General features: G+C 37.4%; 1 protein-coding gene across 1 annotated transcript in view; it reads right to left on the bottom strand.

Moving 5' to 3' along the window:
- gfra4b (GDNF family receptor alpha 4b) overlaps positions 1-25,062 on the bottom strand; it is a 54,011-nt gene that overhangs the window by 8,913 nt on the left and 20,036 nt on the right. The window contains exons 2-4 of the mRNA XM_072395367.1: positions 5,275-5,550; positions 4,950-5,030; positions 1,388-1,733 (exon numbers count right to left, since the gene is read on the bottom strand). Coding sequence (XP_072251468.1) covers positions 1,388-1,733; positions 4,950-5,030; positions 5,275-5,550 — 703 coding nt within the window. The remainder of the gene's footprint in view (positions 1-1,387; positions 1,734-4,949; positions 5,031-5,274; positions 5,551-25,062) is intronic.

Here is a 25,062-nt window from a genome sequence, read left to right as displayed (position 1 = left end):
AAACCTGAGATCATTAGTAAAGCCCTCTGAGTGTAATGGGGCTGTGGAAAAATAATGGCTATGACCAGAGATAGCAATGAGCGATAACTCAGATCCATCTGGCTCTTTATCTGTGCTAAATATTTAATATGTTATTCCAACAGGCTCTCTGGGGTGTTCTAACCAATGGTGGCAGAAAGCTTTAGGGTAAAACAGTAGGTCATTTGGTTGATTTAATGGCTCTTTATTTAGTTTCAAAATACCTTAATACTGAACAACACTGGGCCAAATGTGTTTGTATGGTTAGGAGAGCTGTCAAAAAGTCAATCAGATACTGACTGATATTGGCGCATATAATCTAATTAGAAACTTGTTTTCAAAAGTATCAATACCAGTGGTGCTATTTTCTCCATCCACCCAAGTATAACCTAGAAATATGCCTCAAGTTTTTAAATCAGGGCTGCACGGTGGTGTGGTGGTTAGCACTGTTGCCTCACAGTGAGAGGGTTCCAGGTTCAAGCTGGGGCCTTTCTGTGTGGAGTTTGCAAGTTCTCCCCGTGTATGCGTGGGTTCTCCCACTGTCCAAAAACATGAATGCTAGGTTAGTTGGTGTCTCTAAAATTGTCCTTATGTGTGAGCGTGTGTGTGGTTGTTTGTCTCTGTGTGGCCCTGTGATGGACTGGCGACCTGTCCAAGGTGTACCCCGCCTCCTGCCCAATGGCCGCTGGGATAGGCTCCAGCCCCCCCGCGACCCGACTAACGGATTAAGTGGGTATAGAAAATGGATGGATGGATGGAAGTTTTTATCATATGAAACTCCAGAAGGGAGCAGGAATCTGCCTGTCACGCACATGTCTTGTGAGAGTTAGCATGAGTGTCACTCATAATCATCCTAACACCACCAGGGTGGGATCATTAAAACTGCCTGGGTCGCCATCTACATGTGTCATCTCCAACTCCTGAACCTTTGTTTTTTTTTTTTAACAACATGTCACCTTATGTTTGGTTTTGGGCAGTAACATCACTTGGTTAGGATTAGAAACCAGAACTAAATGCTGTTTGGACAACAATCCAAAGTTGTGGGTTTTTACAAGAAGTCCATCATCGTCACGGATACTATTTCATCTCTCACATGCAGCTGCTCTCAACCACAAGAGGTTACACACACATACATATGTATATATATTTTATTTATTTATTTTTTTTTTCCACGATCATTGGCAGAATCTAATTGTCTGTTTCTCAAAGTTAGTTTATGTCCCCTTATGACAACCTTCATGGTTAACATCTATGAACTCTATATCCAAGGAATAATAAGGCTGAAACAAAATGTTATGTTATTTTAACTGTATGAGATGGCAAAATACTATCGGTTTATACACAGGCTTCCATTTAACTCTGTTCTAACCTGCACACATAGTCAGCATTACAGGTCCTCATTTGTGTAATGCAATTAGGTTTTTCCACACTTTCATAGGAGCAGCTGGGTACAATCGTCTGCCTTCGACGCTCTGCGCATGCTGTGTCCGTACATGGGCAGAAAAGCAGCTCATGTGTGTAGTCAGCAGGAACACGGTCAAAGAACCTGCGCAGGGCCTTATTGCATTTAGGTCGGTTGCACAAGCCTGACTTGGCAGTAGGTTTGATACAGGCGGAAACATATTCTGTGCGAAGCCTCTGGCATAAGTCGTCCACATTGCAAGCCTTGGCTGCATCCAAGCAGCGATTTACAGTTGTCATGCCAACATCAGAGTCTGTGGATGAAAGAAAGGTCAAAGACAAGATGTCAGTGGAAAATAGCAATACATCAAAAAGGTTTTGTGTTTATGTGAGGTAGAACATATGACCTGTGGAATGTACTCTGTTCATTAATCCATTGTTCATTAAACTCACATCAGGCAGGTAGTTTGTTATTAAAGAGCTGCTTCAAAAAGGAAAGGGAATAATCTGTGAATAAACTATGGATACTTGTATCATGAACAACATGTTAGCAGGAGATATCATGTTAAATGACTATCAGGAGATAAATCTAATCTATTTTTTCATACAAGTGGCATATGCTAGAATATGCTATCTGACCTTTAACAACAGTTGTTTACCACTCCGGCAGTATTGGAGTGGTACAGCGACGTCTGAGTACCGTCTGCAAATCCCCCTTTTGTAGTCATCTTTTCTTGGAAAATGTGCATCACTATTCTGTCACCATGTGTATTCTTTCACTTGTCTTCTCAAGGTAACTATTTCCATCTGTCACATATGTGAAACTATGCAGAAACAGAAACATTCACAACTAGTTGTTTTTTTTTCCAATAATCTGTTTATAATTCTAAAAGGCTTTAATACAAATTCACTATGAAAACTGTAAATGGTGCCCATGAGGCTTAAATGTGTTTGCACATAGATTCGTAGTGTCATAGATTTTCTAGGCCATTGTAGTTGTGCTGAATATGTAGTGAATTAGGCTGCCTATTGTTTCATAACTTACTAAGCAGTGTTTTTGAAATCATAAATTAATGCCGTGACCATAGGTGAGGGTTGAAACGTAGATAGACCATATGTTGAAATCTTAATCTTTCATCTCATCTCCCTTTGAATAGACAAAAAAAACAAAACACACTGCTCCCTCCGGATACAATGTTTGACATTCTGTCTCCTTGCCAACCACCTGCTGTAAACCTTCCTGTAGAGCGTGAGTAGTTTGATCCCAACAACAGCAAACGTCTATCTTTTTCCTAAATCTCACTAAGTAGGTTTGTTGCCTAAACCTTGACAAATATCGACTGAAGACCAAAGAAACAGTGACTAAAATACATAACTGAGTCTCAGAAAAATGTTATCATAAATATAAAAATTTTACTAAAAACACAAATTGAAAATAAAACTTAAACCATAATAATACCATATCACAGACACACCATTTAAAGCCCTGTGACTTGCTTTCACCACACCCCCAACCTCCTAATGAGGCCAGATTTCTTGGATGCTTCTACCTGCAAAAATTAAGTAAGTTGTCCTCTGTATAATATCAATGCACACCACTGAAAAACTGATGTGGAAAAAAAGGAAAACTGTCTCACAGTTTCACAACTTTTGTTGAGAAACAAACAGTTTGAGTGGTGGACCTTCATGATTAGTACATATTTCTTTTCAGACAGGGGACAGTGGGAGACACGGACGTAGATTAAGTAAGGCAGATCCTCATTGAATCATGATTCATAAAATACATTAAAAATATCATATCTAATTATCTGCTTCTGACCGGAGGCATTGAGTGATCAAGACACCCAAACAAGCAGCGGCATTAATAAGGGGTCCTGTTTGGTGTGAGAGTGAAACCTGGTACTTTGTCTGGAAAATCCTGAATGAACCTTTTGTATATATGTTGCCAAGGAAACAAGCAGCCAGCTGACTTCTTTTAGCTACTTTTTTCAGGCATGACTCAGTTTACTGCAGTGTGTTTATAGTTCTTTAACATTATCAGGTGCTCAGGTCAGTGAGATAGATTATATTTTGGCAGCAACTTTTGACTAATTAGTTTATTGAATTCTTCAGTGGGAGAGATAATTTTTCATCTCAGTCACTTAGAAAAAAATGTGCCATATATTTTTAGGACATCCTTTTGACAAAGGATGAAACCAGTTCCAAACTAAAAGATGGTCACATTCCAGAGAATTGATCTAACTAATGAAAATTTTGATTCTTATTTAAAGTTTATTTTTATGACCTTTGAAAAACCTTATTTATCTAAGACAGGTTTGATAGTGTAGTTTAGGTGGAATAAGATCAGAAGAAAGCTTTCACTGATTTAATGATAAAATCTGCACAACTGAATTAAGTTAACATTCAAGTTACTCCAAGTTAAGTGATTAAGCCATCAACCCACATATTTGTGTATCTCTCTTTAAGATACGATGTGATGTTTTGTCTATTTATATTCTTCAAGCCAAATCCAACATTCGCATTATTAATACAATAATTTTTTTTGTCTTTTCTTTAGACGTTGTCTGTAGTGTGTTATGAAAAAAAATGTTAACTTTAGCTCACTGGATGATGTGGGGGCTTTCAAGACCAGTTTTATCAAACCCTAGGAGAGACATACAAGGTGTCCTTTGGTGTCTATCAGTTGACAACAACAAACTGGTGTGAGATCAGATCAAGACAGTAATCTTTTTCACGTTCTTGTTTTCCATTTCTTTTTAATTCAGAGTTTAAGGTTAGCTTAATTTGCTGTTTGTTTAGATTTAGTCAACAATATTTCCTTTTTGTGGTATAGGCACTGGAGCTGTATTAAGTTTAAGAACTAAAAGTACTAAGTGGGGCTTTGGAAAGGATCGTGTTTTGTTTTGAATGACATCACCTTACACCTTTATTTCGTCTGGATCTTCTGTTGCAATTTACAGTTTAAAAAAAATCAAATTAATTGAAAATACAGAATAACTACAATATATTGTTTATCTTACACATGCACATGACTCTGGATCCAAACTGTGTATTAATTGTTTCTTTCAAAATGTTTTCCTCTATTAACTATGATAAGACAAGCATTATACACTTACCAAAAGCTTGATTTATACCAGTCTTTACCCCATAGAGGTTGTCCTGTTTAGTTGACTGTGATTTAAAGTTATGTTTGAATTTTTCCACAATATCTCATCATTTCCAACATGCAATTAGGAATTTGTGTTTGTTTCAATAGATTAGATTGCAGTGTTAAAAAGAAAAAAAAAAGCATTGACACCTGATACTATAAAAATAAGGCAAGATTTACAATGTTTCATCACTACAAGTCAGTTAATGAAAACATGACTTCATTGTCAGCTGTATCAGCTGAGTCTGGGATGTAAATGGAGTTTACATCCAATAATGTGCATAACACAGATCATTTTGGACACTTAAGTTATGTTCAGATGAATAGTTATGCATGGTGTCTAGTGTGTTTCCAGGAAAGTAATAAAGGTATGTTAACTTGCCAGCAGTAATCGAGGCCAAGCGCACATAGTCATAATCCCTCTGCACCGTCTCGTAGGGATAACTCTCCACAAGGGTGAGTCCTTAAGGAATAATAGACACATGGATATACTGGCTTAAATGAACCCACAGTTTGTGTCAAACATAAATACTGATTACACTTTTTTCATTTTGTCACTGGTAAATACCAGAGGACTAAATGATAAATTATACATACAAATTTGTCAGTTATTCTATCTATTTAATGAACCATTGTCCAACTGTGACTGTCTGTGAATAACATTAATTTTTTTGAAGGCTAATTGAAAAATTTTTTAAATTGCAGACCATGTATAATAGACTGATGAAGGCTCCAGTAGATGCTCAGGCAGTTCTTCTCCTTTTTCATTCCACGTTTACACTGGCAGCCATGTAAAGGACTGGACAGGAGGGCTGACACCGCATTGGCACACTGGCTCCTGGCACCAGGGCCAAGCTTCATGCTGCCATTGCCCGCCACACACTGACGCAATGTACGTAGACGTGGACTACAAGTCTCATCACTCGAGCACGAGTCTCCAGCCACCAAGCAATCTCTGCCGGCTAATATGACCTCCAACAAGGCTGCAAGAGAGGAAATCAAGCAGAAAGTTTAGGGGATTTGAAATCCAATTAAGCAATGAAATTCAAAATTCAGATATCAGGAAAAAGAAAATGTAAAAACATTTTGAGAAGAGAATGTGAATTGTTGATTTGACATATTGTACATGATATTAAACCAGCTCCATGCCAGAGTCTGAAAATGTTTAAACACAGGGATGAGATTGTAGTAAAAGTATGCAATCTTTGTAGCTCTGCTTTCATACTGACTGCTGAAATTTCAATGGGTGTTGTTCTTATATCCTGTTGCTTCAAAAGCTGGGTTGTATCAAGCATTTTAAGTTTGTTAAAACACTGAGAAGACGCCAAAGCCTGGTTGCTTCAAATGGCTGCTGGTAAATGGACCATACTTACTATACTTTTCTCGGCTGGCAGACAACTCAGAGCACTTTTACACTACAAGTTACATTCACCCAGGACACTTATGGGGAAGTCAGGAATACAACCACCAAACTTCTAATTGGCAGTCACCCCCCTTTCAGCCCACTGCCAGTGCGAAAAGCAATGAAGAAAACTATATTACTATATATGCGTGACGGTATTTAATTAAAAGACTATAATAAATATTCTGCACTTATTTAGTTTTCTTCAACATTAATGTTTTTACAAATCCGTTCGCAAAGTTTCTCACCCACCCAGTCACACACATGCTAATAGCAGGAGAGCTTCAGGATGGAAAGATTCTGGGAACTGAACCTTCAGCGGGCCATCACCTGAGCCACAGCCAAAAAACTGACGGACTTAGGATGAAATTAGACCAAATAAAGAAGACTCTAACTACTACTACTAAGTTGTTTACTTTCATTGTTGCTTTCATCATTGACGAACTGAGACATCTTCCCCTATTGGCTATCCCAATTCAACAATAAAGAAATCCCCTGCAACTTTAGACCATGGATAATTTCTTCTCATAAAACTTTCCTTGGACCTTGAAAGATACGTTTTGTTTGCATCACATTACCTCAATGTAAAGCGAAGAGGCCAACAGAAATCCTTGGGAAGGACTTGCAGGGGATACAATTCATGCACATTTTTGGTGTAAAGTACAATAAGGAAGCACTCTAAAATATTTTGGCTCAGGTATCAGGCAAGCAGATTGTCCTTCAAGTGAGTCCTATATGCAGTTTCTTTACTTTATCCAAGGTATCCTCTTGAACCATTTGAAAGCTGACAAGAGACAATATCTGGGCTCTGGTCTGCCACATATGATGCCAAGAGATACATGTAGAGCCCCCAAATCAAAATGAACCCACAAAGGTGTGGTGAGGTTTAGCTATTAAATAGGACAAATGTGTTTTTTATAGATAGATATTTGGAGAATGAGTTAATAAAATCCTGTGTTTTTGCAATCCATAAAAAACAACTTCTTAAAGAGGGAGATCAGATATTTTGGTTGTGGTACATTATTCATTCACAGAAACTATGCATTTGCTTTATTTTCAAAATTAATTAAGTAATATGAATTTGAATTAAGCCGATTATAGCTAAGTTTGAAGCAAACAACCCATTCTCACTGGCAAATCATGACATAGTGATGCCTTTGGTGTTAGTTTTAAAAGCCCAAAGTATTCATTTAGAACAATTATTTAGCATACAGGATTTTTCCGTACAGATTATATCACTGCTGCTGGATGGTAACCTGGAAAATGGAGAAACTTTCTGCGATAGACTGACATTTTTTGTCAGCTTTTTCCTCTCAGTTTGTTTTTTCCTAAACGTAACAAAACAGTATCAGAAAACAAAAATGTGGCAATGGACACTTCAGTTTCAGTTTCCATCTGAGGTGTCACGCTTGTACATATAGGTCTTCACCCAGCAAGAGGAAACTCCGGATTAATTCCCTGCATCTCAAAAAAGTGCATTCAGATGTGACACCAACTGAACAAGCATCAATATGTGATGAGTTGGGAGCAAGAATGTGTTGAATTCAGTGGATAACATGTTTTGGTTCTAGTCATTATTCTGCAAAGGGTCCTGCAGGCTACAACATTTGCTGCCTTATTGTAAAGAGAATGGCTTCAAGGCTGATGTTATGCTGTAAGTATTCTACATGCATGCTGAAGATGTATGCATTCACTTACTGTGTTAAAGATCAAGAGTGGCAGACTTTTGCAGATTCCTCTTCCCACTTTTTACAATTCACTGCCAAACCGTCTCCTGAGCAGCTTTGACTCCCAGTCGTATTGCATGATTTAAGCCAATTCATTGAATCGCAGGACTTGAATTTTAAGTTTGTCCAAAGGTTTATGAGAACATGAATGTGTAAAAGAATGATATATTGTTTCTTAGGTGCAGATAACAATGTAGATAAACCAAAAAGGTGAAATTGATGTTAGCTGGGTGGATTTTTAGGAAGACAAATGTTGGTCCATTTTTTCCATTAAAAGTACAACGTCTGTACTTCAGACAGGCTAATCCAGTACCCGTACCCTCTTCTCGCTTTGCCATACATCTGTATTGAGTGAAGAACGTGATTTTGCATTGTCTTGTTGAAAAATGCATGAATGGCCCTGAAAAAGCTGCCTTCTTGAGGGCAGCATATGCCTTCCTAGCATCTCAATGTAATTTACTGCATTAGTGCTCCCATCACAGAAGCAAAAAATACCTTTTCCTCAAGGGTAGTGATACATCCCCATACTATAGTTCTGTTGCTAGTAAAAATTTTGAATAGTTCAGAGATCAAGGCACCCATTTATGCAAGAAAAAAAATGATCTGGAATACTGTTTGACTGACTGTAATGCATATTTCCACTGTGTGATGTCCTCGTTTTCTCCAAGCCTAGAGGTTATTGGGCTTTTTTATGGGCACAGGAACGTTTGGCATTTGAGAATGCATTTCCATTCACAGATTCTTTGTTTTATTTCCCAAAGTAATCCCTTGCCGATCTGGTCACATAGGCATTTCCCTGATCTTTTAAGGAACATTGTTTTTAAGAAATTTGAGGATTTCCTCACATATTTGTTGCAAAATTTGAGATTATCTGCCTATCTTTGGTCTTCAGACTTAGCTTTTCACAGATTCCTTTTTGTTGTACCAAATCATGATTACAATCACCTGTTAGCATCACCTGTTTGATATAGCACATTTGTTTAGTTATTCTTTTTTTATTACATTTCAGTTCATTTTTAATTATATGGTGCGAAATAACAGCAAATCTCATCTCAAGGCGCTTCAAAGATGCAGATAAAATCACATCAAACTCATTAAATTGCAAATTGGTCCAGTTCATACAGAGCCAACTAAAGTTGCCTAGCTAAGGAAACCAACAGACTGCACCAACTTTAAATGTATCTTTCTATTATTCATTCATTATGTCGAAACAAGCCTCATTACAATTGCTCTGTCCAGTTTTTATTATTATTATTTCTCTTTCTTAGAATGTGTTGCAGGCCCTAAATGGAAAAATTGATAAATGGATATATATCAGCATACAAAATGAAGTTGACCAGACAAAACATGAAAAATGGGCTCAAACAGTCTGCAATAAAATCATTGCTTTTTCTTTTCGCAACCTCCATCAAGATCTTTTCCACTGACATTTAGATCTCAATTAATTAAGATTTAAAAAGATATATTTATGTTTATCCCCAAGAGATACATGACTAAAGTGATAATGATGAAGTAGAAATAAAAGATTGATTGCGGAAAGTAGTCCTAAACTTTTAACACAAAAATATAAAATCATAAGCAAAATATTAATCCAGCCCATTAGTGCCTTAAAATATGGATCCTAAATAAGTTTGCTGTTGTGGGGGTGATTCATTTTTTGCAGTAATTCCTGAGAACATATTCATAAGCATGTCCTGCAAAAAATCAAGTGTATCTTATGATTCAGACACTGAAATTTCCTATCAGGTCTCTTATTTGTCATAATATTGTCTCCTCAAATCCATTTCTTTGTATTTCATGCTTCTTTGCAGGTGTACACTCTAGATATCTTTGGAGAGCAACATTTCTTAAGCTGTGTTTTGATGTCTGAAACAGACATGCATATTCAAAAGTACAGAAAATACTTTTGTCTGCACTTTATCAATGTCATGTGCTTTCAAGGCTGGATCTTTAATCAAACCTCAGGAGCTTCACTTACATCCCAAGATATACATACTCTCATTTACTATTCAGCACATGTCAGCCAAGCACATCCAATATAAACATGTGGATCCTGGAGGAAAAAAAAGTTCAGACTATTGCCAATACCCTGGAAGGCCAGATGGTCAGTTTCAAATTCAAGGCCGAAATCCTCAGCTCTTTCTCTATGGCTTCACATGTCAGTTTGTTGTGCCTGGGCAGATGCTGAAATAGACACCATACATCATGAATGCAAATGAGTCGCTTGATTTGACATTTCCAATAAGCCTGTCTCAGTGTACCAGTAGGTTGGGCCTATTAAGCATGTCAGTAATCAATGTCTTCTAAGGCTCAGTTAAGTCTTCAGATTCCCTGCCACATAAATCACAGGCAGATTAGCTGATCAGTTACCCTTGTGCACCGACCTAATGGTCCACTTCAGGAGGGATAAAATGGGGAATGAAACTTAATGAAGTCATCTGACATTTTACCTTCCGCCATATATAGCTACAAAGCTGTGGGTGAAAATGAGACGCGTCAGCCCACTTAATATATATATATATATCTTTGTTTAGGTGATCTTAAAATATGTACATTTCTGAATCAGATAAAGCATTTTAGCCTCACATTCAAGTCAACTGAACTGTTTCACACCAGATTTTAGGTAAAATAATACATCCCATAATTGTTTAATCTTCACATAGACCACTTTTTTCTTTGGAGGAAGTTTTTATTTTTTTATTTGCCCTTGTTTTGGTCATTAAATATTGACCAAATGGGGCCAATTTAGCATTTTTATGCCTGGGTATATCCCAATTTGTTCTATGTTAAAACTAGTCTTTGCAGACTGCAGATTGTAAACTGTATCAGTATGATTTTGTTTTATGTGACTGGGAAGGTTTATCACCTATAATAACATCCATAAGTGTAATCCAGTTTCAAACACCTGTTGTTATGTTTCATAGGTGAGCAGCCGAGAACAATATTTTCTGTTGTCACCACTTGTCGTCATGATGTGTTTCAGCTATGTCTTTGACTTAAAAGAGGGGCTGTGCAATTTTTACAAAGATGGCCGGGAAGCAACTCAATTTCTTATCTTCAGTGTCACAAATGTTTTTCAGGTAAGGTATTTTCATTTATAATCATATCAATATTATTTTTGCTGGAGTTTCCTCACATGGCACATGCGTGAGTGTATATGATCTGTTTGAGTGTATGAATCATCATAAAATGATCCAGTCTGTGTATTTTTAGCTTGTTAAAGACCACTGCTGACTTATATTTTATGGTACAAAATAAGCACTTTCAGACATCAAAGTAGAGGAGATTGAATTTTGCAAAATGAGACAAAAAACATCCATCTACATCCAGCAATGCCAGCTACACCTTTGCTACTTACATCAAACAAATTGAAAACCAAGAGAAGCCCAGTAATTTAGCTTCAGAGTTTTTGAAAAGAAATACATTTGCACTTTCAGCAGAATACTTGAGGCTACGCAATTAAGAAAAATAGCAAAAGTAAAAGAAAAACATTACTTTCATCACGTTTTACCAGGAAACTAGGAAATAGGTGCAAAAAAGTGGAGCGATTTACAATATTTGGCATGATCACCTTCATTCTTCAACACAGCCTGAACCCTTGTAGACAGACATTCTGGTAATTTGAAGAAATAACAAATATTCTAAAGATACATTTTGAAAAAGCTTTTTTTTTTTCAGTTAAATGTGGACTCTACAAGAATAGTTAATTTCTTCAGTTAGGTGACTTTTGCTTATATGAATCAGACTGAAAGTGAGGGACAAAGCAACCAGAGTCCAAAAACCTTCAAGAAAGAGAACTATTGCAGAAAAAGTAGTTTAAACGATTACAAAAGACTTTCTCCTTGGAAACAACGTATAAAGGAAAGAGGAGTAACTCAGTAATGTATACTCACATCCAGTTGATTGTATGACAGCAACTACGTCAAAGTTTTTCTGAGGAAAAATTTTGTTTGCGAGATTACTAAATTAATTTACTTTAGACAAAAGCGTCCACAGTATTCCAACTGAAATGACCATACAGGTCATAGGACCAAGTGCCATCGTTACAAGCTGCATAAGGGAAACATGACTTTGTAACACTATTTTCACATTGGAGCACACTTCATTCTCCAGTTTTTCCTTCAAGAATCCACAAAGTGTGGCGAGATTAAGAACAATGTTCCATCAGTAACATGAGAACATGTTACTAAAACACACATTAACATTAGTCGCTTTGAGTTATCACAGTTGGAACTAACAAACATTCTTTTTACTATTCCATCGCTGCCATGGACAAACTTTTTAACCTTTCCATGCAGTTGCTTTCACAACCACTAGAGGTTGTAAATTTTTTAAACAGTCACGTTAGCGAATATCAATAATACGGCTGAGTCAGAGATGTGTGCATTAAAGACTTTGTTTCAAACAAGTTAAACTAGAATCAAATTTTTGTCACAAATCCCCGGTCAAGACGACTGTTTGTCTATGTTTGTGTGTGGGTGTTCATTGTGTTTTGTATCATTCTCCTGGCAGTGCTTGAGGGAGCGTGCCTGTACCCGTCTACTCTCACCTGGCTGAGGTCATCACCTCACCTGCTCCTCATCAACGGTCTGCAGTAGTTAAGGAGCAGTCACACATCCAGTCGCCGCCGGATTGTGGTGAAGTATAGTGTATGCTACAGCCTTCCAGCCAGAAATTCTACTTTGCAACCTATAGCTGCCTGTTTCTGCCTGTCTAAGCCAGTCTCTTGTTGTCTGTTTTTTTGTCCACCTCTAAACGTGTCTCTCTGCCTGAGGAATCAGCCCAGTCTACTCACCCTACGCCTCGTGTAGCCAACATGTGGACCTCCACCCTCCAAGCCTGCCATCCGACCACTCTCTGGATACCCCCACCTCTCGCCTGCCAGCTTCCTTTGTTTCTTCACGAATTAAATAATCTGTTACTCTCAAAACCCTTGTTCCGATCTGCCTCTGAGTTCCCCCTCAGAATCCTGACCATTTTAAATCAGATATTTGTTTTATTGATCCCAATACACATCAATAGCAGCCCATTCCAACAGAGACTGTAACATTATGAATGTTGGTCTACTCATCCAGTGAATGGTTCTGCAATTCAGGCTTTAAGATTGTGAGATGACATCTTCTTTTAGGCAAATGTTTGATGCCAGATGATGTCACATCAAGTGACAGAAACCACAATTCATGAGTATAACAATTTTGTTGTCCATGACAAAAGTTTTATTTTCTATTCTGGTTGCTGTAGCTTATCTCATAGTTTATCTCATGCTGAAATAATTTTTTCAAATGTTCCACCAAAGCAAACATCACGCTTCATGACATGTACTGACAACTATGATCAATATGCTTAAACGTCACTGATCATTGGTCAAAATTATGATGCTCCCCAATATCAGTTGGGGTATGTCATTTAGTTCAAAATCTAAAACTAAGCTCTATTCTGTATCCTTTCAAGCATGTATTACTGCAGTTTCCTCACTATAAATGTATTTATCTGGAAAAAAAGTGTATAAAAAGTATATTTTTGTTCTGATGGCAATTTCTACTTTTTGTTGCTGCCTTTTTTATTATTATGGAAGGTCTTGTAATATTTGGGTAAGCAACTGAACAAGCGGAGGTTTTTCTAACTGAGCTGTGAGACATAGCGTTGCACACTTTCAACCCCCGGAAATAGTTACTGCTTGTGTGCTAAACGCTTCATGTAGTCTGCAGCATTAGGTCAGACCACAGCTGCAACTGCACATGTACCTCATTTGAGTGAGAGTGACAGAAGCCTGTGAAAGAACTGAAAACATGTATTCTTCAAAGCGATGTTTCACATCTTTAAGATAGGATCAGGTCCGGATTAGGTACAATTTTGTCCCCTGATAGCCATCTCCCACTCTCCACTAAAACCAGCCTTGCTAAAAACAACTGTCTCTTCAACTGATGTTTTCAATCAGAGGAGTCCGAGTCACTGAGAAGAAGTTATGCAGTCTGTCTCCAAAACTCACACACTGAGCCAAACTCACGGACTCAAACTCTGCTCGAGAACATTTTAGTGAAACCTGAAAACATGGTTATCAAAACAAACTGTGACACATCTTTGTTGTGCCAAGGAGGAAGCATGCAAAAATGGGCATAATATTCTGTGTCCTACATTCACTTGGTTGCTGTTTTTTATTATCATGTTTCTGATTTTTTTTTAACTGACATATATGTGTTACTATTAATACAAGTATTACTTTCATCACAAGTTTGGTCTTTAAAGAAATACTAAAAGGTCTTAAAGCCTTAAATTGAACCTGTATACACCTTATCTTAAACCCATAATATCAAACTGGTAATACAGCTAACATCACAGTTGTCGTTTCTGTTATGTTCCATGTACTTATAACTTTTACCAAAGGCTCTTTCAGTGACACAAGTGTTGAATCACTCTTCATTACTAAGGTCCAGAACATATTACAGACATGTTTTTCCTATGTGCTAACAGGCTTGATTTTCTTATCAACGTGTACTTGATGTTTTGTTTTTCTTTTGAATTTCACAAGTTCACTAGGTTGTTAAAGAAAACATTGAAATTGATACCAAAATGCCAGCACTACTGTGTAAAGGGAGAAAATCATAAAGTATCATATCTGAAAAAGTCAAAGGTGGTGGTTATTTATCACTCAAACTGCAGCTTCAGATGGGCATCTGTGTGAGCTTGACCCAAGGTCTCAATGCTGAAAAACCAACAGGCACAGCTGCAAAGGTCTGCTAGTATTAAAGTTTGTTTGACTCATCAGAGAATGACCTTACTCGTCAGCGCTTGACTGTGAATGTATCTTTTTCATGTTCTACCATTCAAGAGCCAATGTGAGTTTAAGTCCTTGAAAGGAGTTCAGGATTTTAAAGGCTTTTACTGACATAAGTCAGGCTCTATCAGCAGTAGCTCTGCCTTGTCTCATGCTATGAGTTCTGTCAGTTAAAGTCACATGAAATGATATCACTTGTGGTGTTAAGCGTTTATTTTGCCACAGGGGAAGAATGAGTAATTAAAGTAAAGCAAAAAAATGGTCTAAGTGTTTAGAGAAGATTACATCTTTTGACTGACCCAAAAGAAAGAATGTGCAGTTAGTGTGTGTGAACCTCACACTTTAATCTTTGTTTTTTACCTCTGCAGCATCCTTTTTCTGTGACAGAGGTGAATGGATTGTTTCTTTTCCTTTTTAAGTCAGCAGTTTTCGGCTCCGTTCGCTATTCCAGAATTGAGACCTCCAAATACAAGATATTTAATTTTCTATACTCCAGTAATGAGTGTCTCAGTTTCGCATGTGGAAGAAATGCACTTCTTTTGCATTCAGCATCATGTCTATTTACTTGTAGTAAGAACAATATTTTTCAACAAATGACAAATTAAGGGAGTACTCGCATCCATTGACAGCTAGAAATGGATGGAAATTAGATTTGTGCACGGAGGTATAGTTTTACATATTTATAAAAGAGAACCCTACGTACACACTGCTTCATAAATCTTAATGAACGCATGTGCACATTTCTTCCCTTGTGCATACACAAAGTTTAGTCATGATCCTATGCACATTTTTAGCATATTTTCATTCAGTTTTTTCACGTAGGATAATTGCAGTAAGGAAAAGTGTAAAGAAGCTAATCCTCAAAGCTATTCTTAAAAATATTATCTTTTGGGGCAGCTGTAGCTCAGGTAGCTGTCTTCCAAACAGAAGATCAGTGGTTTGATCCCCAAACTTTCATCTGTTCACTGGAGTACTGACTCCCAACATTGCATTGACATGCTCATTGGTGTGTGGAGAAAACGGAGCAGCATTTATAGAATGAATTTATAAAAAGAATCGTTGTATGATTGTTAGAGTTAACGGTTGAATAAAAAATTTAAAAAAAAAAAAATGTAAACCACTTTGTAGAACTCAAATAAGTTTAAATGTGATTTAAAAGTGTGAATCAATTACCAAAGGAATGTGCTAAATTAATTTTGCTTTTGAACGCTTTCCTTTCCATCTTTTCTGTGTTTGTGAAGTAATTTGTATATTTTGTTTTGACACGAGTGCTACAAACTAAATTACTCTCATTAATTTTAACATATACAACTTTTTATACTGCTTTGGTTTTTTCAAAGTTATAATAAACAGATTCTTCCTCGCTACTTGATCAGTTTAATGCTCAAAGCAAAGCTGTATTTTCATTCTCTTTTTTGTTACCAAAGTAAATCAGAACTTATGTTATGTGTGTTCTGCCAAAGTCTTGATAAGTCCTCCATTGGTACTTTCTAAGGGCTTCCTGAGCCACCTGAGGGTGATATCCTGGGCAGGCTGAAACTCTCTTGAGGTTCTAGGCCATGTGCCAAACTGGAATTAAACCAATGTAACACAACCCACCTACTGACATATATACAAAGACACAACTACGAATCCACTGCTTGTTATGTTCCTGTTGAGTCATACAAATGACTTACGGACAAAGACTCTCCAGGAATAGACTCACTGCATTGTCAGAGTAATTAGTAGCAGACAATATCCTACCTGGTTGAATAGTTTAATAAATTGCCACCCATCATCTTTTTCTAAGCTCATTTCATTTACTTTTTTGGGTGGTTTTAAGTAGGAGAAATTCATAATGATATATTTAGCTGTGACGTAGGTCTGCATCACCGAAGTTACAGCAGTTTAGTAAATATTCTACAAAAATTGTTTTAGGCATTTACCCTAAAGCTATGTTATATGTACATTTATGCATTAACAGACACTTTTATCCACAATGACTTACAAAAAAACAATTAAAATGTATTTTCAAGAACAATTTAGAATAAACAATTACAACATCAAGAGGCAGAGAGAAAGAAAATTAGGTACTCTCGGAAAAGCAGAGTTTTCAAGAGCTTCTTGAAGGTAGAGAGGGGTGCCCCTGCTCTGGTAGCACTTGGTAGGTCATTCCACCAACAGGGAACCATGGATGAGAATAGTTTAGAGTTTGGACGATGTTTCTTAGAGGAATGAAGGAGCCGAGGGGTCACACTGGTCTGCATGAGAGCTTTGAGATAGGTGGGAACAGACCCAGAAATCCCTTTGTAGGCTGGCATTATTGATTAAAATTCTGTGATAAAGACTCAATTTTGGCAGAGATGTTGGGCTGTATGGTTTGCTTGGCTGTAAACATCAGCAGTTATGTTTTAAAGGGGTTGAAATGGAGGTGATGCTCTCTTTTCCATGTGGCTATGTCAGCAAGATAGTCTTAGATTTGCACCAAGACCGTAGAGCTGTCCGGTGGAAATGGAGTTGTTTAGGCCTCGGGCCTAACGAGGTTGGTTACTTGGCAAAGAGAAGGGGCCCCAGCACTGAGCCTTGGGGAACCCTGTGTTGAGAAAGTGAGATGCCAATGTTTGTCCTAACCAGGACACTATGAACGATCGCCAAGGAAGTCAGGATTCAAACCAAGAGAGTGCTTTATCCATAATGCCCATGTTTGAGAGTATATAAAAGTATCCTTTTATATATAAAAAGATATGGAGGTTGATTATGTCAAATGCTGCCAATAGATCGAGCAGGATGAGCACAGATGAATTGACCTGCAGCTCTTTGAAGGCCTACCATCACAGATTTGTTTCAATAGTGAAAGTTTCAGAATGACCGCTTTTAAAATCATACGGGTTTGGATCAAGTTCGTTCTGTGAGACAAATTCTGTGACCTGTATAATCTTAGAGAGGAGTTGGAGGAGCCATATAGTTTTACATTTGAATGGGCGCAAGAGAAGGCTTTTTTAGCTGCTGTGTTTCTCATGCCTGTTTGAAGGTCCTTGTAAGTGTTCCTGAGGCCAGTAAGGCGTTGAGCGCACAAGTGATTGCTGGCACAGCTGTTAGAGCAATGACTTGGAGGAGGTTGGTTGGAACGGGGTCTAGAGTCCATATAGTAGGTCGGCTACATGTTAGGAGTTTGAACACCTTGCTCTTAGAAAGAGGGGTGAATTGACGCTGTTCGGACATCTGCGTTTGGAGTTTGTTGCGCACTTAAGACAGAGTGTGGGATATTGCAGTCAGACTTCTGCATGTGGAGTTTGTTACACCCTAAGCTGGTGGAGACTCAGGGACATATAGGACTACTACATGTTGGAGGTTCGGTAAGACCTTGACAGGGGCAGACAAGTTGTGCCCAAATGGTTCAGTAAATTGACTGCTGATGGCTGCCACTTTGTAATGTCAAAGAGGCACATTTTTTTAAGTAGAGAATAGTTTCTGGGAGTCAGTGGCACTTTGGATCTCGTCAATGTAAAAATCTGTCTTTGAGAAGGAACACTGTAGTGATTGGAGATTCAGTAGGTCAGAGGTAGTCTTGATCTTGTACCGTTTTTTTTTCAGCGGCTCCAAGGTCAATGCACATCATCCGCATGATATCATTGAGCCATGGGTTAGATGGGGAAGATCAAGCAGGTTTGGTGAATAGATGACACAGAGCTCAGCGCAGAACAGAAAGACTCTGCGGCATCATTAACCTCCAAGGAGGAAAATGGGTTGGAGGGTGGAAGAACAGAGGTTGCAGAGGAAACTAACCAACTGTTACACTAAGACTATTGAATAGAAATTATATACAAAATATGACTTTATCATCAAGGTTTATAATTAAGAAAACAAAGAAAAAGGCTCAAAATAGGTTTCTCACCCTCCTGTCCTAATTTTAATTCACCAAAATCAGCGTTAGTATAATCAAGCCATACTAACTTCCTGTAAAGGCTGCTAGTGCAAGGAATTGTGGGGCAGAATTATCTCCTTCCTTTCAAGAAGGAAGTTCTTGTGTTTCTTGTGTGTAGAGGAGATGATAAAGAAGCACTAAAGCTCCTTTTCGTAGAATTTAGAGAATTCTTATCATGGCAGACACTTAATTACATGCCTTGCCACTTAATTAGGAGGGTTTCTACACCAAAACGTCTGTTCAACCGGATCGGTGGAATAGACTACACAATATATAAAGTTACATGCACAGTTGAGTCTTCCTGTGGTTACAGCCCAACTTGGCTTGTTCATTTGTAGGTAATTTGAACACTGTTCTCATTTCAGTGCACATGCACGGGTGGGGAATCAAGTTGTCAAAGCATGTTCAATGCTGCTTTGCTGTATATTATGTAAAAAATATGTTCAAAACATTCTGCTGCTTCTAAATTACTCTTTAGAAGATCATGGCACATTTTAAGTTACTTGAATGGTGATTTTGTCAGTTGATGAGGCAGTTGTAAAAGCTCCAGCAAGTAAAACTCAGTCCCACATCTCCCCCTGTTTGACCATTTTCTCTCTTGCATATTCTTCCTTTCTTCTGATAGCTTTGTCTTGAGTTTCATTGCCACTTCTGCTTTGGTTTGTGTCCACTATGCTACAATAAACCAATTTATTAAACACAATTCTTGTTACCAGGCTGGAAACCAAAGTTGTGAAGTGCAGTGTCTCAGGCCCCAGGACTCCAGGTAGTTTCAGGCCCAGAAATTTGCATAGTTTATGTCAACACTCCAGCAAAATCGATCAGAAGCACATAGTGTCAAGGTTCACATACTTCTCACAAGCTACTTAAAATGATTGTATTTGATCATTTTGTGTAGGCTGCCAACTTTAATTTATGTTCTGTCATTTCATCAATGCAGGGTCGTCCATGTCTGAAGTGTGACACATCTTAGAATTCTCTTTGACTGTCATGTCCCCAGGTCTCTTGAATATTTTTGCATGTCGGAAAATTGGGATGTTAACTTTGATGGCGAAAATCGAGGGGCAAAGATCAATTGCACAAAGTTCCAATCGGAGGAATAATCCTCTAGTTTTCAATATAACAATTTTCTGTATTTGTTGAGCTAAAATACAGATAATTCAATAAAGCTACAATTTTCAATTGTGCTGAAGTTTAACAGTACTTCTTCACACCTCCTTTTTCTGCAGAGGTTATAGTCCAGTCATAACCATAAAGGCAGCTGCCAACATTTATATGGAAGGTGGAACTTGTTACTGTTAATGTGAAAGGAAACCATGCAAGGCTTTTTATTGACTTGCAGAAGAGTTTCCATCACACTGACTTGGAAAAATTAGACTTATTTAATTTTCTCAGATCTGAGTAAAAGAAAGACTGATTGATTAAAGGCAGTACTAAAAGAGTAAAGGTGTGTGTGTGCCAATTTATATGTCAGTGTGAAGGATTGTCAAGTACAGACTCAATGTCACAAAACAAAGACTGTTTTATCTTCACTTGGAAATTGATACACTATAGATGCATCAGCTGTATGTAATGGGTGCAATTAACTTATCAGCATATCATCCTTTGCTTGTCAAGGGAGAAACTGTGACACATGTTATCCTCAGTGTGTCAGTGCTGCCTGTCTGCAGCACTTAGCAGGACCTGTGCCAGTCAGTCAGTGCAAAAAAAAAAAAAAAAAGACAGAAATGCACAGTACTGATCAGATTTAAGATACATGTCTCACTGCAAGATGGCTGCCAATTATGTCCTGGATGTATAACAAGATCAGGGAGCCTCATAAACAGCCAACAGCCTCATCAACATTACAATTTATAATTTCTCAGTGTGACTAGATTTTCACAACCTGTTTTCACAGAATTACAAGAAACGATCTCATTATCCTGACCTTGACCTCTTTAATGTGTTAATATTATGTGGTGGCGACAGGTAACGATGCAAATGAAAAGTCATTTTGGAGCTGGAATTCCTGCAATGTGTTTGTTTTTTCAAATTTGTTAGGCTTGGATTTTTTATTTCATTGTTTATTATCGAAAGATGTAAAACAACACTAATAATAATAGTAGTAGTTGATATTTGCAGTCATATTGAAGCTCTTGCAATATCTGTGACCTATTTAGAAGGAGACAGAACCTTAGACAACATGTATAAGATGGACGTGGCCTCCTAAAGCATCCCTTGCTTTAATTGGTTATGTACCTGTCTACTGTATGTAAGATGGGAACATAATTTAAACTTATTATACAGCATTGATGAGGACTTGAATCTAGCGTCTGAGACCATAAACAGTTTACTGTAGTGATAAATCCAGTAGATATACTTCTTAATAGCCTTCTATAGAGTCAAATTTATTTTTTACAACCAGGGTCCATTAGAAGAAACACAGCTTAAAAGGCACTTCCTCTTTGCATTCAGTTCTCAGACCCTGTGACTATGTTCATCTTTTATGTGTAGTGTATGGGCAGGACAGTTAACCAAGAAAATGAAAGTGGAGCTTGTTTTGTGATGACATCATCTTACTGTAACCCATTACACAATGCAGTGATAAGATGTCAAGGCCAAATCACAATTCTACTTAACCATGCAAGATTATCAGTGTAGCCATGGTTTTCTGGGTAAAACATCCATTGCAGAAGCGTTCATCCATCCATCCATTTTCTACACCCGCTTAATCCGTCGGTCAGGCCGCGGGGGAGCTGGAGACTATCCCAGCAATCACCAGGCGAGAGGTGGGGTTGTAGAAGCATTTACTAGATAATTTTCTCCAGAGTTTTTTTTTTTTTAAATAAGGAATTTAAACAAATTTGATTTGTCTTCTTAGCAGCAATAGCCATCTAGGATACAACTCACTAAGCCGAATGCAAAGATTTTCTCCAAATTCATCGGTAGGTTATCAGACCACATTAGAGTTTGGCCAGTGCAAATTGGTGACCTTTTTTTTGTGAGTAAAGATGATCCAAAGCTAGCATTTTGTCTAAGGGGAAAATGAGCATTTAGCTTGGCTGGAAATATGGTAAACATAAAAATAATTTAAAAAAAAAAACATCTGGTGACAAGACAGAGATGCTTTTGTTTGAAAAGAAAAACTTGCCATCAACATTTAATTGATTGCAGAGGGCCTGCATTTGTTGACAAATAAGGTATCTTGCTGCATTCCTCTTTTTTTTAAATTACATAGCAGATTGGTTTTAATTTCTAAAAATGATAATATAGTATTTCTCGGATACACTTTTGTATTTTGAGTTGAAAGAGAATAAGGGGTAGGACCTATAATCTGGTGCATAAAGGGGGATACACTGCTTTACTTAGGGTTATGGTTGTTGGATTTTGAACATTTTTTTTATTATTATAAGGTGGAGAGATTGGGACCCAAATGTGGGACAGCAGACTAGAGGCAGAAGGTGAATTAACTTGGAGTCTATCAGCAAAACCAAAAACACAGCTGAACCAGAACGTTGTGAAAACAAAACTAAATCCAAAACAATCCAAGTTGCAAAAACCACCAAACAGGAGGAAAATCCATGAGGTAAGCAACAGCAATGATCTGACAAAGACTGAGCTGAACAATAGAGTATATATACTGAGGAGGGAACTAATGAGGAAGTGGCTGCAGCTGAGGTTGGTTGAATAGCAGACAGGTGTGGAAGTGGAGCTGATAACCAAAACAGGGGATCTCAAGATCACTTGGAGTAATAACCAGAACAAGAATCTAAAACACAATACAAAGTATAAGCTCAAACAAATACCAACTAAGAACACAGAAGAGTAAAACAAAGAACTAAAAAATAATTGAACCATAGAAAAGACCAGAAACTCAAAACCAAAAAGCCATGGAGTAACTATGAACAAAAAGACAAATCAAGACTAAACAAATATAAACAGAATAAATCAATAATTTAAACTGATGACTATATTACACAAACAAGAAAACAGAATAGAAACAAACACAGACAAGAAAAATAAATCCAAAATCTATCATATCCACAAACCCTAACACAAATACCTCTACCCAGCATTATTTTTTTCATTTCCACTGTGACAGAAGGCTGTGTAGCCTGGTGCTGTTTTTGAGAAAATGTTAAAATGATTTTAATAAACTCAGTCATTTTTACAGTTGAATATTCAATAAGAGAAATAAGAAATACAAAATCGGGTTACTATCGATTTTACAAATTAAATTTAAATAATCCAAAATCAGAATTGTCGGGTCATGCCCAGAAAACTGCAACTGGTGCATTTCTAGTTATGTAACAGTAACACAAGCCACTGTCATCTGTGTGTAAGCTTGGAAGGGTTAAGCAGACATTCATTTGACAAACATCATTTTTAAACAACAGTCCTGTCAAAGAAAGTAAGTGTTTGAAAGTAAGAGCATCTTTTTTTGTGAAAGGCACAGGAACATGTTTACAGCACAGTTAAGGTCGATTCTGCCTTTAATGTGGTGATGGAGTGCAAACACTCTCTAAGGTCCTTTGTTTTGGCAATGCCGTATTTCTCGCCAGCTATGGCTGCCACTCAACAGATTTATACAAAACGGGGGAGGGTCCACGTGTTCCAGTAGATTGATTGATAGGCTCTTTTTTAAGAGGACATTATGATCAGGACAAAGTCCATGAGTTACAATAAAAGCAGAACACTGAATCTCTCAAATGGTTTAGTTCATGTTTACAGTGTATCCATTGGCTGAGAAATAAAAGTTTTAGTGAACATTGTGAAGTTAGAAGGATGATTTTAACAACACCTAGGTTTTAGGACACCTTAGCTCTTAATGGGTTAAAGTGATGATTTTAAAGACCTCTGCAGTATTGTTTTAACAGACATACTCTGCCGGTGATGTGAATCACTCTTATCTCTTTTAGCTGTGTATGTTTTTAATGTGTTGAATGCCTTTTTGCAATGCAGCCCTTGCAGTAGATCCCAGTTGATTTTTTCTCTGCTTTTTTGCCGTTGTGATTGGTGTCTTCATACAAACTAAAAGCTCTTTGTGAGAGAAATAGTAAAATTATTTACTTTGCGTACACATTAGGTTGATAAAACATGAAATGTGGGTCAGCATGACCAGATGTGAACTTATTATTGTACACTCTGGAGCAGAGGATTCAATCATTCAGGGGTTAGATAGGGATCTGCAATAGCTCAGTTACACAATTTAAATGAACGGTTGCAAAGGCATCAGAAAGACGAAAGACATAGTGTTAGGTATAAATACACAGGCAGTCTGACAGTGGTCACAGTTCAACAAGCAATTCTCATAAAATTTTCTTTAAGTGTTGCCTGATCATGTGTGGAGGCATTTGTTTGTCATTCTTGGACTTTCTAGTGTGATTGCAAATTATATCTGAAAGTCATTCTTTGAGGATATGAGACTAGGAAAGCTATCCATCATCTTCAGTGCCATCATTCCTACTTATGACACTGTTAAAGATAAGTTAAATATATTGTCAGATGCTTAAGTCAACAAACACAGCAATAAACACAAGAGGATGGCAGTGGAGCCTCAACATTTTCCTTTTCTCATCAGCAACTCACAGCAGCAATTCATAACATAATATGTAACCTTTGTGTAGAAGACTGCTTATCAATACTGTTGATATTCTAATCATTGCTGCATGTTTTAATCACACTGTGTGTTCCAAGGGGATTTTCTAGTATTATTTCAAAATTTTATTGATCTCTTAATTCTGTATATGAAATTCTATTTCCGCATATTCTATTTCTCTTTTCATTCATAGTCTGTGAATATTAGCTTTGTGTCTTCAACAGATTAATATTCTCTTAATTATTTTGTTGTAACCAGAACGACTAAGTGACAGAAACAGTCATCCATTATTCGAACAAAAACCCATTAGGCATTGCTGTCACAGCGTGTAGAGCAAAAACACTTTAGATAAGATGATTACAATTTTCTTTTTCACTCTTTTCAATTTAAAATTCCACTGGCAATAAATCATAACAATGTCCTTATTATTTCCAGCCCTGAAATTCATAGATATTCAGTCAAACAGACTGTCTGGATTATAGCTTAGATGACCAAACACAGCCATAGCTAAAGTAAAATTGAACAAGTGGCTTCATTAACCATGTTTGCTATGTGTGGTTAATGACATAGTGTGTATATAGTGGGTCTTCATGCCTGCTGTTATCGTGTGTTCTGGGTGATCTGATCGCAGTTCACATCTGGCGTTAGCATGAGTTTTTACATGTGTCTCAAGTGATCACGAGTATTAAGATCTAACTTCCTCTTTCTTTATTTAAATAAACGTGCAGCATTTCCATGTGTAAAGATGACATGTTTGAGTTCACTAAGGTTGAAAAGACAGTCCATCAATTTGAAGCAGAACATATTTATGTGTACACTGTTAAAGATTGTGGCCACATGTGGACTCCACACCTTAGAATAGGGTCAGAGCAATCAGGTTGCAATTCATCATCAATTTGTCCTGGGTTCATCACGCCTAAACATAGTTACCTACTATCTATTGTCTGATAAGAGATGTATATTAATGTCTCACCATAGTTTCTTTAGTCTATAGACGTGTTTCAATAAAGTGCAGTGAGGAGGTAGAGTGATCGTCCACCAAACGGAGGGTTGGTGATTCGGACCCCAGACCCTCCAGAGGTAAGTGTCATTGGGCAAGCTATTGAACC

Source organism: Leuresthes tenuis, unplaced genomic scaffold (assembly GCF_036924035.1).
Source record: "Leuresthes tenuis unplaced genomic scaffold, fLeuTen1.0.hap1 SCAF_11, whole genome shotgun sequence".
In the NCBI taxonomy this organism is placed as follows: Eukaryota; Metazoa; Chordata; class Actinopteri; order Atheriniformes; family Atherinopsidae; genus Leuresthes; species Leuresthes tenuis.
Note: the sequence above shows the minus strand (reverse complement) of the source record. Positions and strands in the feature narration are given on the sequence as shown.